Source organism: Zootoca vivipara, chromosome 2 (assembly GCF_965207765.1).
Source record: "Zootoca vivipara chromosome 2, rZooViv2.hap1.1, whole genome shotgun sequence".
In the NCBI taxonomy this organism is placed as follows: Eukaryota; Metazoa; Chordata; class Lepidosauria; order Squamata; family Lacertidae; genus Zootoca; species Zootoca vivipara.
In genome coordinates this window covers 106,471,955-106,486,736 of record NC_142584.1, presented here as the reverse complement: position 1 = coordinate 106,486,736, position 14,782 = coordinate 106,471,955, and the positions used below count along the sequence as shown (strand labels likewise).

At 45.9% G+C, this 14,782-nt stretch overlaps 1 protein-coding gene across 2 annotated transcripts; it reads left to right on the top strand.

Moving 5' to 3' along the window:
- The first annotated feature begins 22 nt into the window (after nucleotides 1-22).
- MRPS18B (mitochondrial ribosomal protein S18B) lies at nucleotides 23-8,426 on the top strand. 2 transcript variants are annotated; one of them, XM_035107248.3, is made up of 7 exons: nucleotides 23-531; nucleotides 2,920-3,014; nucleotides 5,743-5,840; nucleotides 6,066-6,134; nucleotides 6,832-6,898; nucleotides 7,753-7,812; nucleotides 8,061-8,426. In XM_035107248.3, exons 1-7 carry the CDS (start codon nucleotides 404-406, stop codon nucleotides 8,276-8,278), a joined length of 735 nt encoding a protein of 244 aa, XP_034963139.1. In that variant the 5' UTR covers nucleotides 23-403; the 3' UTR covers nucleotides 8,279-8,426. The 2 variants fall into 2 exon arrangements, with proteins under 2 accessions (XP_034963139.1, XP_034963138.1); XM_035107247.3 differs by having other exon boundaries at nucleotides 432-531; nucleotides 2,864-3,014.
- Nucleotides 8,427-14,782: the final 6,356 nt, after the last annotated feature.

Genomic DNA, 14,782 nt, shown 5'->3' with positions numbered 1-14,782 from the left:
TCCGTGGGGGGGCAGGGAAGGTGAATGCGAGATGGCGTCACAAACCGAGCATGCGCCTAATTCGGTGGTTGACGGCGAGTACCGAACTCGGCACAATGGTCAACCATTATGGTCATGCGCAGTGAAGAAGCTCTCTCGGGGGGCCCCGCGTTCGTTCGGCTGCTTGTGGCGCACTGTTTTATTGTGGGGAGCGCTGTGCGCGTGCGCGAGACTGGGCTGAACGGGGAAAAGGCCGTAACATAGCAAAACGCGAATTTAAATAATTTTCCAACTTTTTTGTCGTAGACGTTTATATGTGAATAAATACCGGCGGCTGGTGGGGAACAAAAAAATTAACTATGAGCCCAAACCTGTCGATGCCCCAATGGCACCACGTACAAGGTCACCTTGAGGAAGGAGCGCTATGGCGCATGCGCAGCGACACCTTATCCGGACTCCAAGATGGCGCTGTCCAGTTGTGCCATGCTGCTCAGCAGGAGCTTGGGCCGCATGGTGGCTCGCACTGTGCTTAGGAGGCCTCTTTGGGCGCAGGTGAGGAGCCTTTTGTGTTTCACCGGGGAGCTCGCCTACAACTCGAAGTATTCGTTTTATTATGCGGGGGTTAGAGGCTTCCGCGGAAACAAAATGGTTTCTCTTTGTGCTCGTACTAAATTCGGCTAATTCTGTTTCCTTCTCCTTTGTTGCCCTTCTCTAATTCTGCATCGTTGCTTCTTTTACCTGACAAGAAACCTTGCGTGTTTTTACGGCTTTAAATGACGGGGCTCTTCCTCTTCTTCCCGCTGCGGAAAGCGGGATGTCTGTATCCATGGTTACATCGCTGTGTTTAAATAGGGATTGTAAACCATCCATTTATCTATTCAGGAAAAAAATCTTAAACTACATTTTCTGTATTAAATGTTCGTTACGGTTTAGTAACTGAAATGGAATGCGCTTTTGGACTTGGGAAGCCTGGGTGTAAATTCTGTATTACAGGCTGTAGTGCTTACTTTAAATTATAATCTCATCCGGGCAGGGACCGGAACAGTGTGAAGTACCATGCCCAGTGCTGAGTATATAAATAATTACCGGTAATTGGTGGTTCCCGTATGTTAGTGTGTTAATTCCCCTTTATCCTTTGCTAAAAGCATGAGCCAGTTAATAACAAACAGCACAATCCTATCTATGTCTACTCAAATGAAAGCCTTGCTGAAGTCAATGGGGCTTACTCCCAAGTAAGGCAGGGTAAGAATTGCAGCCTGTTCTAGTATTTTTAATATAGCTTTAATAGAGGACAAATTATTTATTAAATTTATTAGAGGATAAATAAGCTAAATCTATATTAGCCCCTCCCATGTTTCTTCATTTTATTTCCACAGAGAAAGCTTAACCTGCTGATCTTCATCTGAAAAGCCCCCCCCCATCCTTCCTACAGCCAATCAAAACAAGACATTCCCTCCCATAGGCTTTCAGTCTAAAAAGGAGAAGGGTGGGGGAGAAAGCAAAAGACACCAATTCTTAAAGTGTAACAATAGCTATTTCTTGTTCATACATTACGGTGGAAACAGTTGCAAGCAATCGCTGTGTTATAAGAATTTTGAGGTCATAATAATAATAATTGTTCATAAAACATGTACATGAATGTACAGTACAGGCACATGTCTGAAGTAGCACAGGAAGACAGGCCTGACTGACACCATTTTGACTCACTCTCTCTGACCAGGTGTTCCTCTGCAAGGAAGAAGGGGGGTGGGGGGAACCTTCTCATTGTCTCAGGAATTAAAGTGATAATCCCTGGCATCCTGATACCTGAGTGCCAGACAAAAGGGTGTGATTAACTTGGCTGGGAAACAGGGAAATGTAAATTTCTCTCTCTTTTGTTGATTAGGTTTTGGGGGCAGGGGGCAGGGTCCAGGATGTACAGATTACTGCCACCAGACCTCCCCTTTCATGATGTACCTATGATGAATCTAGGGAGGGCGGTCTTGGGCTACACCCCTTCTGTGACATATGGGTGGGCTGAAACCAATTTCAAATTTCTATTTAAGGACAGAACACCTTTGTTTGGGGTTCCTTCCTTGTTCTCCTGCGTGAGAGGAAGGACCCTGTTGCAACAGCGAAATAAAGGCTTTGCTTCTCAAACTTCTCTGGTTGGCCTCTGTTATATTCTCCAACCGATGGAGAACCCAATAAGGGAATAAGGGCAGATTTTTGCCTATATCAGCTGCACACATACAAGTGTGATACACTTGGTGATTTGTACAGCTCAGGTATTGTGTACACTGCTTGATGGAGGAGAGAGCATGCAAACTCACTTTCATTCTTTTAACTATGGTTAACAGACAGGAGAACTATGTCTTCGCTGTCCCATAAACGCATATTGTGTGAAGCCAGGATCTCATAATTCTTTGAATTCCATCATAACCACAGAATTCCTTACCCCCATACTGGCTGCATCTTAAGTTCCCTATAGGAAAAGTGAAAATATGACTGCTACTTATTTTGTATAGTTTCGAGAAAGAATGAGAATAGTTTTATTGTATTCTATTGTGTGCTGAATTGGCAGTGGAGATGGCAAATGGGGCCCTTAATTTCTGAACACTTCATTTGAGGAATATAGCTTTTTGAACTTGCTGTGATGTAATAATAATAATTATTATTACTGTATTATTATTATTATTATTATTATTATTATTATTAATTTCTATGCCACCCACCTGACCGGGTTGCCCCAGCTACTCTGGGTGGCTTTCAACAAATTGTAAAACCTCAAATATTAAAAACTTCCCTATACATGGTTTCTGCTTTTTTAACAACAACAACACTATCACCATTCATATCGATACCTGCCTTTTTACACATGCCTTGCTTTGCTTCTGCCCTTTAGAATGTATCCAGCATTTCCGTCCTGCAGGCCAAGCAATTAACTTTCCGTATTTACAGCACAGAGGCTGGCGAAGCTGAACCCACAGAGCAAGCAGCTTCTGACACAGAATCACGTTTTAAAGAGAAGCCGTGGGAGTACTTTGAGTCTGAAGGTATCTGGGGAATATAAGGACAGCGGCAGTGTGTGTGTGTGTGTGTGTGAGAGAGAGAGAGAGAGAGAGAGAGTGAGTGCAAGTGAAAGGAGTGGGGTGTCTTTGAAGGTGGGGTGGGCATGAACTCCAATGACATTCATGCACTGCAGATCTTTTTACATAGATACAAGTGGATAATGCTGGGTTGGTCAGTGTGGCGCTCTCCAGATGTTGTGGACTCCCAACTTCCACCAGCCTTGGCCTGATGGCCTGTGGATTAGGGAATTGTAGTCCACAACATCTGGTTCACATTGGCTCATGTTGGCATCTGTCTGTCTCGGGAGACAGTGGAGGAGTGCACCTTTGTGAGTGAAGTCAAACCATTGGAGAGTTACAGCACCTGCTGTGGCCATAGGGGCTGATACTGGGGAGACATGTTTTGTTGCAGCTGGGGCAGGTGAAGGTGTCTGGTTGTGCTGCTGCAGGTGTACAATGGCATGTCTTCTCTTTCTACACCTCCCAGTGGTTATTCCTCCTCTGGTCACTGCTGCAGATACACAACCTGACTGTCTCCAGGTGCTGCGGTCGCCATATTGGCTACTCCTGGGATAATCCCCATGGCCAAGAATGTTGAGCCCTGCGTGTATGTAACAGTACAGTTACATCCAGGAGCTGACCATTAGCCACTCTGTTTGGGGCTGATGGGCGTTGCAGCCCTGATGGCGGTTTGGAGTTAGTAACAAGGGGTAAGGGCCTTTTTAGCTGTAGCTCCCCACTTGTGGAATGCTCTCCCAGTTGAGGTCTGCCTGGCAACATCATTAACATTTCTTTGGCACCAGGTAAAAATGTCCTCTTCTCCCATGCACTGACATATTATGTTAATTCTTCTGTTGTTTGTTGATCAAATAAACAAACAAACAACAACATCAAGAGGGTTATCAGGATTGGAAGAATCTCCTACAGAAATGTGCTAGACCCGGGGTCAGCAAACTTTTTCAGCAGGGGGCTGGTCCACTGTCCCTCAGACCTTGGGGGGGGGGCAGACTATATTTTTTGGGGAAAATGAATTCCTATGCCCCCACAAATAACCCAGAGATGCATTTTAAATAAAAGCACACATCCCACTCATGTAAAAATACATTGATTCCCGGACTGTCCGCGGGCCGGATTTAGAAGGCGATTGGGCTGCATCCGGCCCCTGGGCATTCGTTTGCCTGTCCATGTGCTAGACTTTACATTTTCTTTTCTTTAACCCCACATACACCATTACGTACATGGAAGTTCTTTTAAGTGTGCCATTCCTTTCTCCCGTGGGACAGCATACAAATGGTTCTCAGAAGTATTTTTTCCAGGCATATTCCAAAGCAAGACCAGCATGCTTGCTCTGTGTGATTTCCCTTGTATCTGTTGGGAACATGTGAGCATTGGCTCTCTGCTTTGGGTTCGTGCGGCTATCTTGTTTGCCTCCTTCCGGTTACAGTTGAGCACTAAGCTCACTGGGTCAAGTTCAGTCACTGGCACCTCCAGTTGCTTGGTTTGGAACATTCTCTGCCTGAGGCTCTAGAGAGCCATTGGCAGTATGACACCAGATGACCCATTGGCCTGATTCAGTATAAAGTACGGTAGTTTCTCCTTTCCATCTATGAATATTTACCAGATTCTCATTAAAGAATGATTAGCAAAGCAATAAAGTTTGCTTGGGGCACATACGGTAGCAGTAGCAGTTGCGTAACTACTAGATTTTAAAACTCACTGAACTCCCAGCATGCAGTTCTGTGCTGTTTTTATTTATATAGCACTATCAGTGTTCATGGTGCTTTATAGAGTTCTCTCTCTCTCTCTCTCTCTGTGTGTGTGTGTGTGTGTGTGAGAGAGAGAGAGAGAGAGAGAGAGTGAGAGAGAGAGTAGGGTATAAATTTAAACAGCAGAGGGAGGTAATGGGGTCAAGGCAAGAAAGAGTAAGGCAAGGGCAGTACTGGATGAAGAGGAAGTCAATGCGCTTAACAGCTACATAAGCTCCAGTTGATTTGGGAGTGAGAACTAAGCAGTTAAGTAAAAATCCTCATGAGAGAGGTAGGTTTTGAAGGAAGAAAGTGCTACTTGGGGAGTTCAAGCCACAGGGAAGAGGAGGAGCAGGAAACTTTGGGGCAACTGGGGGTGGTCAAGTTGGAGGGACAAATATCACTGGCAGGAATACAGGGGAAATAAAGGCTGAAGGATAGGGTGAGACAAAGCTGCAGAGAGGCTCCAAGAGCAGTTGCACACTAAGATGGGAATAAAATCTATTGAACCCTGTGGGACCTACATTTGAGTAGCCATGGATGGGCTTGTGTTCGAAAGGAAAGAGACAAAGGGATGCTTGTAGTCTTGGAGAGGGTGTATTAAATATTTTTTTTAATGGGTGCAGTTCATCACAACACTAACATTCCTTTAACCACCATCTGTGATTTTGATGGACGGTGCAGTCGAAGGCATGACTTTCTCTGGGGTAAATCACGTGGCTTAGTGGGGCTCACTCACAAGTCGATAGAGCTGCAGCCCAAGTTTCTTAAACTACCACCACCTTTTCCTTCACAAGACAGTAAGCCTGTTGTTTCATCCGGGGCATCCGGTGTGAAGTGGATGTGTACTTGAATCTGTAATAGTTGGGATCAGGAAGCTGAAAGCTTTTGCTGTGTTGTCCTTTTGGAGAGCCTTGACAAAATGCTGCTGTGATTGACTGGCATCGTTTTCTCTCTCTCCCCTTTAGAATACATAGAAAGATATGGCAGCAATCCTGTCTGGTTCGGCTACCGGCGTAATCACAAGGGCCAGATTCCACCACAAAAGACCCGGAAGACTTGCATTGTGAGTGCATTTCTTTCCCCCTTTTTTGTGATGTGTGCCAGGAAAACTTAACTTCCAAATGGATACTTTACATCTCTCTGTGTGTGAGAGTGACAATACCATCACTACTTTTTGGGGTGCCTATAGTAGCCATTTTGTGGTGGCACCCATGATACTTTTATCAATACCGGCACCACTTCTTTTTTTATATGTAATGACATTCATTTGATACGTTTGTTCCTGCAGAGAGGAAAGAACGTCTGTGGGAATCCCTGCCCTATCTGCAGAGACCAAAACCTCTTCTTGGATTATAGGGTAAGAGGAACCAAAATTTGTTTCTGAATTGAAATAACCTGCTTTTCAACTTAAGGTCTCCAAAGCAGATAACAAGACTTCTTAGAAATAGTATACAAATTTGCTACATTTTGAAAAGGCGGGTGGTGGTGGATTGGTCACCATGTTAATCAGAACAGCAGGGACCATAGCTGCCAAGTTTTCCCTTTTCTCGCGAGGAAGCCTGTTCAGCATAAGGGAAAATCCCTTTAAAAAAAGGGATAACTTGGCAGCTATGGCAGGGACTGGTAAGAGAGGTAAAAGTACAAACTTCAAGGCCCTCCAGCCTTCCTTGCCTTGACATCTTAAGAGCCAATAAGGGAGGAATGATGTGACCTTCCCTAGAGAGGACACTCTGTGGCTGCAGAGAACGCCCTGGCTCACGTCGCCACCATACCATGTCAGATGGCCCCAAATGGAAGAGCTCTGTGGTCAAGCATCTACTTAGCATTTAGAAGGTTCTTGGTTCAATTCTCAGCATTTCCAGGTAGGGCCGGTAGGGATACATCTGATGTCCTGTGGAGCAGCCGGCAGTCAGTGTCAACAGGACTGAGCTTAAGATGGACCAATGGTCTAACTAACAATATAAGGCAGCTTCACAGGGAACTGGCGGAAATAGCTTTAGTGCCCATGATCCCTTTTTTGAATTGTAACATGTAAAGTCTGATTATTCCCACAGAATGTGAGGCTTCTGGAGCAGTTCATCAGCCCCCACACAGGCATCACCTACCACCCAACGCACACAGGTAAGCCACCCTTTGCCCGTCATCCCCCCCCCCAATTCCACTTAATTCTACATCCCTGTTGTTTTCTACCTTGTTGAGGTTTCTGGAACTGGAAGGAAGTGAGAACTCTGGTATAGAGAGGCTCTTCTCAGCCTCCAAATTCTTTCCCATTGTACTAGAACTTGTGGTCACTCACTAAAACTGATCAACAGTGGATTCAGGGCAGACCCCCTAAAACAAACCTGTTTCACGACTGTCATGTAGTTTGACTCTGAATAAGGCAGTTTCCTAGAATCCTGACCCATTTTAAAAGGTGTATACAGGGCTGTCTTAAGCACCTCTGGCGCCCTGGTGCTGTGGTGCGACGGATCCCTCGTCGCCCCCCGCTGCCCCGTTTTCCAGCGCGACGGGCGGGAGGGCTGCTGGGTCAGCGCGCAGTGCGGCTGCCGAGGGCGCTGCTGCACGGCGGGCGGGCTTAGCGCGCAGTGCTGTTGCCGAGGGCGCTGCTGCGCGGTCGGCGCCCCCCCCCCTGGCAGGCCGGTACCGTGGCGCCCTGCGCCACCCAGCCTGGCCATAGGGCTGGCCCTGGGTGTGTATGAGCCTTCTCATTTTCCTGTGGAAAGGCCTGCTCATGCCTAAACTCCATAACTTTCAAGCTCTTTTGTGACATCAGCTTCATGACTACTCATGAAAAGATACACTACCAGACCATTTGATTTGGAGAATCGACTCCATGAGTAGAGAAGTTGGCCAGTCCGGCTTCCAAGGTATAAGAGGCGCGATAGACTCTCCATCCTTGAGTGCAAACAAGTTTTTATTTGCATGCGACTGCAGTTTCTGCTGCACTTTGAAACGTTTGCCTCCTTCCGTCACAGGTATCTGTATGAAGAAGTATCAGCAACTGACCAAAGCTATTCAGATGGCTCGGGACAATGGTGAGTGGCATGAAGCTGAGCAAAGGAGGGGAAGAGAGTTGGGTTGAAGCTGGAGGGAGGGAGGGCACCTGCAGGGCTGCGTGTGGGGTAATGCAGCCCCACCCGTACTCCATATCAGCAGTGGGGATATTCTGCTGCAGCCCAGCAACAGGGAGATATTGTGAGTGTGGGAGGGGGTGTAGTTCCATCTTTGGAGATCGCAAGAAGTTGTCTTTCTGACATGTTTACTCCTCCGCCCCCTCCCTCAGGCCTTTTATCCTCTAGCGTCCCCTTTGTCACTTTCCATGAGGACTACAGCAACCGGCATCCAGCTGTCACCAAGACCCCTCCGTCCCCAGCTCTGCAGAACAAGGCAGCGTGGTATGAGTGGTACGACTGGCAGCAGCCCCCGGAGAAGGAGATTCAGCGGATGAGGAGGATTTACAAGGACTACCTGAAAGAGGAGAGCAGCCCCCCCGTGAGTTAGGAAGGTGGCTCTGGTGAAACACTCCCTGGTGGTTGTGGAATTGGTCCTAGAAAATATTCTGAACATCCAGCTTGTATGGATGGATCTTGGCTGCCTTCTGTTTGCTCATCTACCCATGCTTCATGTGTCAATAAAGTCAAATACTTTATCAGTGACTCTGGTGGTTTATTTCCCCCCCCCCCCCCGGTCAATATCTGGCCCTGTTGTGAGGTAGGAGAGAAGGAAAAGTAAAGGTTGGGTACTGGGCAACCATTAACTCCAGATTCACCCTTCCAGTGAGCAGGTATTGTGTTTATACACAAGCAGAAGTTTGTTGTTGTTGTTGTTGTTGTTTAGTCGTTTAGTCGTGTCCGACTCTTCGTGACCCCATGGACCATAGCACGCCAGGCACTCCTGTCTTGCACTGCCTCCCGCAGTTTGGTCAAACTCATGTTCGTAGCTTCGAGAACACTGTCCAACCATCTCGTCCTCTGTCGTCCCCTTCTCCTAGTGCCCTCCATCTTTCCCAACATCAGGGTCTTTTCCAAGGATTCTTCTCTTCTCATGAAGTGGCCAAAGTATTGGAGCCTCAGCTTCACGATCTGTCCTTCCAGTGAGCACTCAGGGCTGATTTCCTTCAGAATGGATAGGTTTGATCTTCTTGCAGTCTATGGGACTCTCAAGAGTCTCCTCCAGCACCATAATTCAAAAGCATCAATTCTTCGGCGATCAGCCTTCTTTATGGTCCAACTCTCACTTCCATACATCACTACTGGGAAAACCATAGCTTTAACTATACGGACCTTTGTAGGCAAGGTGATGTCTCTGCTTTTTAAGATGCTGTCTAGGTTTGTCATTGCTTTTCACCCAAGAAGCAGGCGTCTTTTAATTTCGTGACCCACTTTTAACCCATTCATAATTTCGGACCCACTTTTAACCCAATCACACATCTGGGGGACCCATTTCTTAACCTTTTATCATAGGTAAAGGTAAAGGACCCCTGGATGGTTAAATCCAGTGAAAGGCGACTGGGGTTGCAGCGCTCATTTCGCTTTCAGGCAGAGGGAGCCGGTATTGGTACACAGACAGCTTTCTGGGTCATGTGGCCAGCATGAATAAACTTCTGGTGCAACGGGACATCGTGACGGAAACCAGAGTGTACGGAAACGCCGTTTACCTTCCCACCACAGTGGTACCTATTTACCTGCACTGGCATGCTTTTAAACTGCTAGGTTGGCAGGAGCTGGGACAGCACAACAGGAGCTCATCCCATTGCAGGGATTTGAACTACTGACTTTCTGATCGGCAAGTCCAAGAGGCTCAGTGGTTTAGACCACAGCGCCACCTGCATCCCTAACCTTTTACCATATATTTACATGATAGTAGTGCTCCTGTTGCAGCCCACTAGCACGTCCCTACAAGCATTTGAAGGCTGTGCCTTTTGAGAATCTAGTTTTTTCTGTTTCTATTCCTTATAGTGCATAATAACTTCAGATGTGTGACTTTGTGTGTGAGAATAAATACATAAAGCAGTGTTTTGTTTCTGCTTATGATCTCTGCTGATGCTTTGTATTTGAGCATGACTGTAAATGGCCTTGTAAATTAGTGCATCACACTTCCTGTCGTGCCAGCAATTATCTCTAAAGAAACTGCCAGAGAAGATGCAAAGAATTTTGAATGCCTGAATTACAAGGCATCATGTAATAATCATGTAATAATGGTCCAGGACAGCCAACAGTACGTAACTTATGACTGCATAATATACATTCAGCTACAGCCATGCTGTTCCCGACACTGGGATGAGTCTTGTTGGAGAACAAGTGTCACCCTTTTCTTAAAAGCAACATAAGAGGAACAGAGCCTTGAAGACATGCAGTTTTGTTAAAATCTAACATGCAAATGCTTTAACTCTTGTTTAAATTTCTTAGCCCTAACCAGTCCTAAGAGGTTTTGAAAAATACTATGAAGGGCGCATCAATAACATTTGCATTATGCAGGTTCCGGTTTCCGCCGGCAGGAATGGCGGACCTGTTTTCCATCCCTCTGACCTTCGTAAGGAATTTGGCGGTTGCTAGGGGAGTAAATGGCAACCCCCTACCCCCTCCGGGGGTTACGGAGAGGGGCCGCTGGCCCGCGATGCCCCCAGACCCACTCCGACTGTTTATGGAGTGGGGGGAGCTTGGGCTGAAAAGCACTTACGAGGGCCAGGACTCCCGGACGCTAATCTGCATGGCGGGGATTTCCATGGTTAAAGAAGATAATTAGGCTTAAATCTATGGACATACTTCAGAAGGAGGGGAAGAAGCGCTGTTTACTGCTGAGAAATCTATGCTGCTGAGGGAGAGGAGTTAAAGGCTGTATATCATCTGGAAGAAGGATTGATGGGGACGGAGCGATAAGGGAATGGAGTTTTATTTTTCTTCATATGAGTTACTTCGTACCTTCCCAGACGCGATGTCCTGGCTTGTTTGGAGTGAAAGAGAAGCAAAAGACTGTGTGAGTTGAACTTTATAAACTGTTGTTACTGAGCATATTTTTTAAAGATGTGGAGTTGCCGATGAGAAAAGCCCCCCCCCCTAGTCGGACGGAAGGAGTCCTGGACGCGTTCGGAGGATTTATGAGCTGTGACGCACTTTGAATTGGAGCAGCGACCTGAAGCTAAGTTCAGCTATAGGGCAAGGAGATCCATTAATTTACCAAGAGTTTATGGTTTGATGTTTGGGTCTTCTGCCTGGAAAAGCTGTAAATTTTATAAAGATCGTTAATCTTCATGGCTATGAGAGAAAACGAAAGTGATTTGAGCTTTTTAAGATGGCGCTGCTTCGACGCAACAGGGAGCTCCAGACTAAGAAGATTTATGGGGAGGCTGGACTGATTAACCCACACAGGAGAAAGAACATTTGTGAAACCTCGTTTGATATTTATCTCAGCAGCTGGGAAACAATCGGTTGAAAGTGGAAAACATCTATGTGACTGTAAGGGGAAGACCTGGATTATTATGAACTTGGAGGACGATTTGAACTTTAGAAAAAAGACGGCAGTGGACGGTTGCGAGGAATCCCCAATTTCTTGAAGCATGGGAACCCAAATAAAAAATTCTTTAGACGATTTGGCATAACATTCGGTTTGATTGATATATATATGTGTATAATTTGAAATAATGAATGTGATATAATTGGTTTTAATTGGAAAATTAATAAAATATATTTTAAAAAAAACCATTTGCATTATGCATCAGTGGCAAACCTTTTGAGGCCACTGGGGTCACCTTACAGCTGCCCGTGGATGCCAGGAGCTGGTGCCAGCCCTGACTTAAAGGATAATAATAGTATAATGCAGGTTTAAATGTTTGCAAACTGAAGAGCAATTTGCCCATGAAGATTGCATGAACATTACATAAGGCTCTTCTCCTTCCAGAACTGGCTCCCCCAGTGGCTGTTCCACCAGATCATTATAATGATTATGTAACATTAGGACAGCAGAGTTGGTACCTGAAGCTAATTATTTTCCTCTTCTTACTCCATCCCTTTCCCCTCTAATATTGTGCCTATTAGACTGTACGCATTCTCTTCAGAAGACTGTACTGTCAGTGGCAGAAAAGCAGAATATAAAAGTAATGGATGGCTATCAAAAGCACATAGCCAGGTTAGTCCATTAAGATAGGGTTGCCATATTTCAAACCCAAAAGTTGTTGAGCTTTTTTTAAAAAAAAGAAAAAGTCAAAAAAACACCGCACTTATTTGGTTTACTTGCCAAAGATCCAGGACAAGTGCCACCTTCCTGAAATCCCCCCTGGGTGTCATTTCTGCCTTTGAAATCCCAGGAATGTCTGAAAATTTCTAGAGACTTATGGCAGCCCTAGGTAAAGGTAAAGGGGCCCCTGACCATCAGGTCCAGTCGTATCCGACTCTGGGGTTGTGGCGCTCATCTCGCTCTATAGGCCGAGGGAGCCGGCGTTTGTCCGCAGACAGCTTCCGGGTCATGTGGCCAGCATGACAAAGCTGCTTCTGGCGAACCAGAGCAGTGCACGGAAACGCCGTTTACCTTCCCGCTGGAGCGGTCCCTATTTATCTACTTGCACTTTGATGTGCTTTCGAACTGCTAGGTGGGCAGGAGCTGGGACCGAGCAACGGGAGCTCACCCCGTTGCAGGGATTCGAACCGCTGACCTTCAGCAAGCCCTAGACTCTGTGGTTTAACCCACAGCGCCACCTGGGTCCCAAGTCACAGGAAAGGCAAATTAGTAATATTATTGGAATCAAGCAATGCTCACATAGGGTATGAGTCATTGAATTAAATCAAACTCTTCTATAGGCCAGTTATTCTCAAGAAAAAAAACACATTTTGAAGGGGAATGTATTATGGTCAAAAGTATTCAATGTCTTATGTTCAAACTATGTCAGATTCAGTCTAAATATTGACAGGAAGAAGTCTCTTCAGACTTAATTCAGTTTAATGGTTCCACCTTCACCCCCCGGAACACAGGAATATGGTCTGCAGCCTTATACCATCTAGTGACTGGCAGACGCTTTCCAAGGTTTCAAAAAGGGGTATCACCCAGCCCTACATAGAGATGCTGGTGTTAAAGCCAAGGCCAAGACTTAATGTCACGCTGTAATGAAAGCTTGAAAGGGGGACAAAGAACAGAGAAATGTGTAAAAGAAAGTTATAGATGCATCCAAGGGCTTGGGCTGTGCAGCAGACCTTACAGTAGGTAGGGTTTTTCCCACATCACTGGTAATGATAGGCTTTTTAGTTACACTAATTATGTGCATTGAAAATCTAAATGTTAGCTTCCATCCTATAGCTCCTGTTACTTTCCGAAGTCATCCCCTGTTGTTGGCAAGCCCAATCTTGTGTGTAAAAATTATAACAAGTCCCAGAGGGGATTTTTACGTCACTTAACCCAGGTGGCGCTGTGGTTAAACCACTGAGCCTAGGGCTTGCTGATCAGAAGGTCGGCGGTTCGAATCTCTGTGACGGGGTGAGCTCCCGTTGCTTGGTCCCAGCTCCTGCCAACCTAGCAGTTCGAAAGCACGTCAAAAATGCAAGTAGATAAATAGGAACCGCTACAGCGGGAAGGTAAACGGCGTTTCCATGTGCTGCTCTGGTTCGCCAGAAGCGGCTTTGTCATGCTGGCCACATGACCTGGAAGCTATACGCCGGCTCCCTCGGCCAATAATGCGAGATGAGCGCGCAACCCCAGAGTCGGTCACGACTGGACCTAATGGTCAGGGGTCCCTTTACCCTTTTTAACAGTCTTTGGCAGCTACACAGCATAATGAAGTTACTGCTCAGGAAGTCTGAAACTAGTTCATTAAGTTATAGCTGTTGCAGTTGTGGGAATAACCTTGAGAAATACAACCTTACAGAAATACCGCCCATGATAGCATGGGAATGGTATTACTGCAGCTACTTCATCCTCTTTAGGGTGCCTGAAAGCTGTTGTGTTTGCTGCAACAGAAGGTAAGCCTGCAATCCTTCACACACAGTAATATAGGAATGTACTGCCATGGCCACCCAGTTGGGAAAGGATCGTTCTTAATCATTAATTTCCATTGCCTTGCTTTTATTCTCTTCCTGACTTGTTCCAGAGTTGAAATGATCAGAGGGAAACTAACATTAGCCTTGCTATTTATTTTCTACTTTGTTCTTATGATGGGCTTTATTAGTATAAGCTCTCCGTTTTTTATAGAAAAGGTTTTTAAAATGAAATGTGATTCTTAGGCTGCACTCACCTGAGAAGTAAGCCCTATTGAATTCAACAGGACCTAGTTCTGAGTAAACACTGCTTGGATCACACTGCTGCCCAGTTATCAGGTTTACACTCAAGGATCCGTGTCATGCATTATGATACTTTGTGGGAAATGTAAAAACAGCTTGTAGGGAGGGCATAATGCAACGATCACACACTCACGGGTGGGTTGTGTAGCGGAATCGGGATAATGCAGTAAATGACTATTGAAGTGGTAGACTGGACTCCTCTTGTCAGCTCACTTTTTTTAAAAAAATGCTCCCGTATATAAAAGATGCTTATGGGTGGATGGGTGGGGGGACGGCAAGCCAAGAAGGCGGCAGTGAGGGTAGTGGGCACTGAGTGGAACAATGCCAAAATCAAAAGAACTTGTATCTTCAGCCTAAGATACCACAGTTCAAGGAGGATACTGACAAGCTGGAACGTGTCCAGAGGAGGGCAACCAAAATGGTCAAAGGCCTGGAAACAATGCCTTATGAGGAACGGCTTAGGGAGCTGGGTATGTTTAGCCCGGAGAAGAGAAGGTTAAGGCGTGATATGATAGCCATGTTCAAATATATAAAAGGATGTCATATAGAGGAGGGAGAAAGGTTGTTTTCTGCTGCTCCAGAGGAGCGGACACGGAGCAATGGATTCAAACTACAAGAAAGAAGATTCCACCTAAACATTAGGAAGAACTTCCTGACAGTAAGAGCTGTTCGACAGTGGAATTTGCTGCCAAGAAGTGTGGTGGAATCTCCTTCTTTGGAGGTCTTTAAGCAGAGGCTTGAC